Source organism: Mus caroli, chromosome 6 (genome assembly GCF_900094665.2).
Source record: "Mus caroli chromosome 6, CAROLI_EIJ_v1.1, whole genome shotgun sequence".
NCBI classification, from domain to species: Eukaryota; Metazoa; Chordata; class Mammalia; order Rodentia; family Muridae; genus Mus; species Mus caroli.
In genome coordinates this window covers 82,004,125-82,006,480 of record NC_034575.1, presented here as the reverse complement: position 1 = coordinate 82,006,480, position 2,356 = coordinate 82,004,125, and the positions used below count along the sequence as shown (strand labels likewise).

The window sequence follows — 2,356 nt, the reverse complement described above, 5'->3', positions numbered from 1 at the left end:
CATTTCTAAATTAGTCAATCTTGGGACTGGTTTATGGTCATGGCATGTCATTCTGTGCCTGTTGGATTAGATATGTAGTATTTTCTTAGGATTTGTATNTCTCCACTTGTAAGTGAAATTGGACCTGTTTTGATTTTTTTTCTTTTCGTATATTTAAGTGACCCGAATTATGTTGTTTTGTTAGATATTTGATTGATGTAGAAGGCATGAGGCCAGATGATGCAATTGAATGTAAGTATGAGGGGGCCACGATTTTTCCCTTCCTATAAAAGCGAAAGGTGGAAATGGTAGAACCACTTTTCAATTTTTGGAAAAAATAATGAATATGATGCAATATAAGATGACAGAGAGGAAGAGAGAGAAGGAAGGAGTTGCCTGTGGGGCTGGGGATGTGGCTCAGCGGCAGAATATCTGCTCGGCGTGTCTGGAACCTGAGTGTGGTCTCCAGCACCAGAGGGAGGAAAGAGCAAGCAAGGATAGGAAGAGCCTAAGGCAGCCTCTTGCCACAAAGCTTATGAGGAACATGTGTGCAGTAGTGAGCTGTGCCAGCCTATGACCAGTCAGTGAGTACGAGCTCTGATCTGCGTGCTCTGGGCTAGATTCCTTCTCGTGCCCCCGTTTCTAACAGCTCATCTTCATCCNCTCCTCAGTGTTCAACAGCTGCCGGGGGCACTNCATAGAAAGGCAGAACTACATTGAAAACCTGCAGAAACGTCATGTCAGAAAGTAAGTCTTGCATTTCTTAGGTGAGATTTGTGGCTAGGGAAGCCTCTTGGGTATAATTCAAGCGGCACATTTCCCTGGCAGCGTGCTCACTTTCTGAGTAAAACCTAAACAGCCAGGAGTGGGGAAGGAAATGAGATCAAATGTTCACAAATCAAAATACAAAGTTACTAGACTGGCCACTGGAACTGGAGTCTGGTGACACTGTGACACACTTCCTTTTCAGGAACCGGAATGTTAGTGCACCTAGGACAGATGGCCTTGAAGACTCAGCAGATCCTATGGAGCAAGTCCACACCACCAACAAACCTGTGAAAAAAAGGCCTAGGAAGAACCGGCATGGTGGTCATCTGGCATCTTCCCAGCATTTCCAGCACCAGACCCAGAGCTCACCGTACTCATTCAGGTACCTGTGCTGCTCCCGTTCCTAGAACTGAGGTGGAAACTGTATGTTAAGCCAAGGGAAAGTCCGTTGTGATGATGACCAGCAGTTGGTACTTCCTTCCTGACCAGGGTCAGTCATGCTGCTTAGCAAATCAAACACTGGATGGGGAATGTGTAGCTCTTCAGACACAGCTAAGGATAGGAAATGTTACTTTATTTATTATTTTATTTATCTATTTATTTTAGTTAGCTNAATCTAAGAGGAGTTAGATAGGTCTACTAGAAGATAAAATCTGCGTTCTTGGGACGAAACCTAAGATTCTATCTCTGAGGTCTATCCCTGCGCTTTAAGACTCTAGTTTTTGGAATAAGGAAGGCTGCCATTTAAAGAACAAATACAAAGCCAGGCAGGGTAGTGTGCCTGTGCTCCCAGCACTGGGATATAGAGACAGGAGGACCAGGAGTCCATCCTTGGCTATGGAGTGAGCTCCACGTCAGCATAGACTACATGAGACTCTGTCTCAGAGAGAGAGAGAGGGCTGAGGGGAACAGAGTAGAAGTCCTAAGAGAGACATTTACACATGATTTGAGCAGATTAAGTTATAAAAGAATTTCAGTTGGGAAATGGGAAAATTCTCTGTTCAGTCAAAATTGTCTGTTAGAATTCTCTAGAGGAGAGAGGGTGGGCAGGTAGATGAGATGGGCCTTTAATAGAGTGAGCCTGGTGATTCTCTCTAGGAGTCAGGAAAGGCCAGAGAAGCCTTGGATAGGAGTGGGAGGGCAGGGGAGAGGGCAGACTCGCCTGTGCTGTTCTTTGTACTGGGACTGTTGTCCCGATAGGTGATCTGTGCCCGCCCACATGCAAGCAGGCCTTCTTTATTCTAGGCCTTCTTTAGTCACTCTGCTNTTCATGCTGCAGTCGTTTTTGGAAATGCTCTTGTTGACAGATGCAGAAATAAAGCCTCATGAGCTCTGTAGCTGTTCCTTTCTAGTCAAGATGCTACATAAAATTAGCAACCAGCTTGCAAAATGTTTTGGCTGTTAATTTAGCTTAAGTTTTTATGAGCATTTGAGGGTTGTACCAGTCAGGCTGGGTTTGAATTTGTCTCCTTACTCTGCCATTCACACTATGTGCAATCTTGGGTGAGACCACATCTCTAATTTCCATTCTCTGAGCTGGAGATTTTCCTCTCTTCTCTTCTCTTCTCTTCTCTTCTCTTCTCTTCTCTTCTCTTCTCTTCTCTTCTCT

General features: G+C 44.7%; 1 protein-coding gene across 1 annotated transcript in view; it reads left to right on the top strand.

The window, feature by feature from the left end:
* The window catches only part of Dusp11 (dual specificity phosphatase 11), a 10,194-nt gene extending 7,860 nt beyond the window's left edge, over nucleotides 1-2,334 (top strand). The window contains exons 4-6 of the mRNA XM_029478965.1: nucleotides 185-231; nucleotides 651-726; nucleotides 950-2,334. Of these exons, the coding sequence (XP_029334825.1) occupies nucleotides 185-231; nucleotides 651-726; nucleotides 950-1,154 (328 nt within the window). The 3' untranslated portion in view covers nucleotides 1,155-2,334. The remainder of the gene's footprint in view (nucleotides 1-184; nucleotides 232-650; nucleotides 727-949) is intronic.
* The last annotated feature ends 22 nt before the right edge of the window (nucleotides 2,335-2,356 follow it).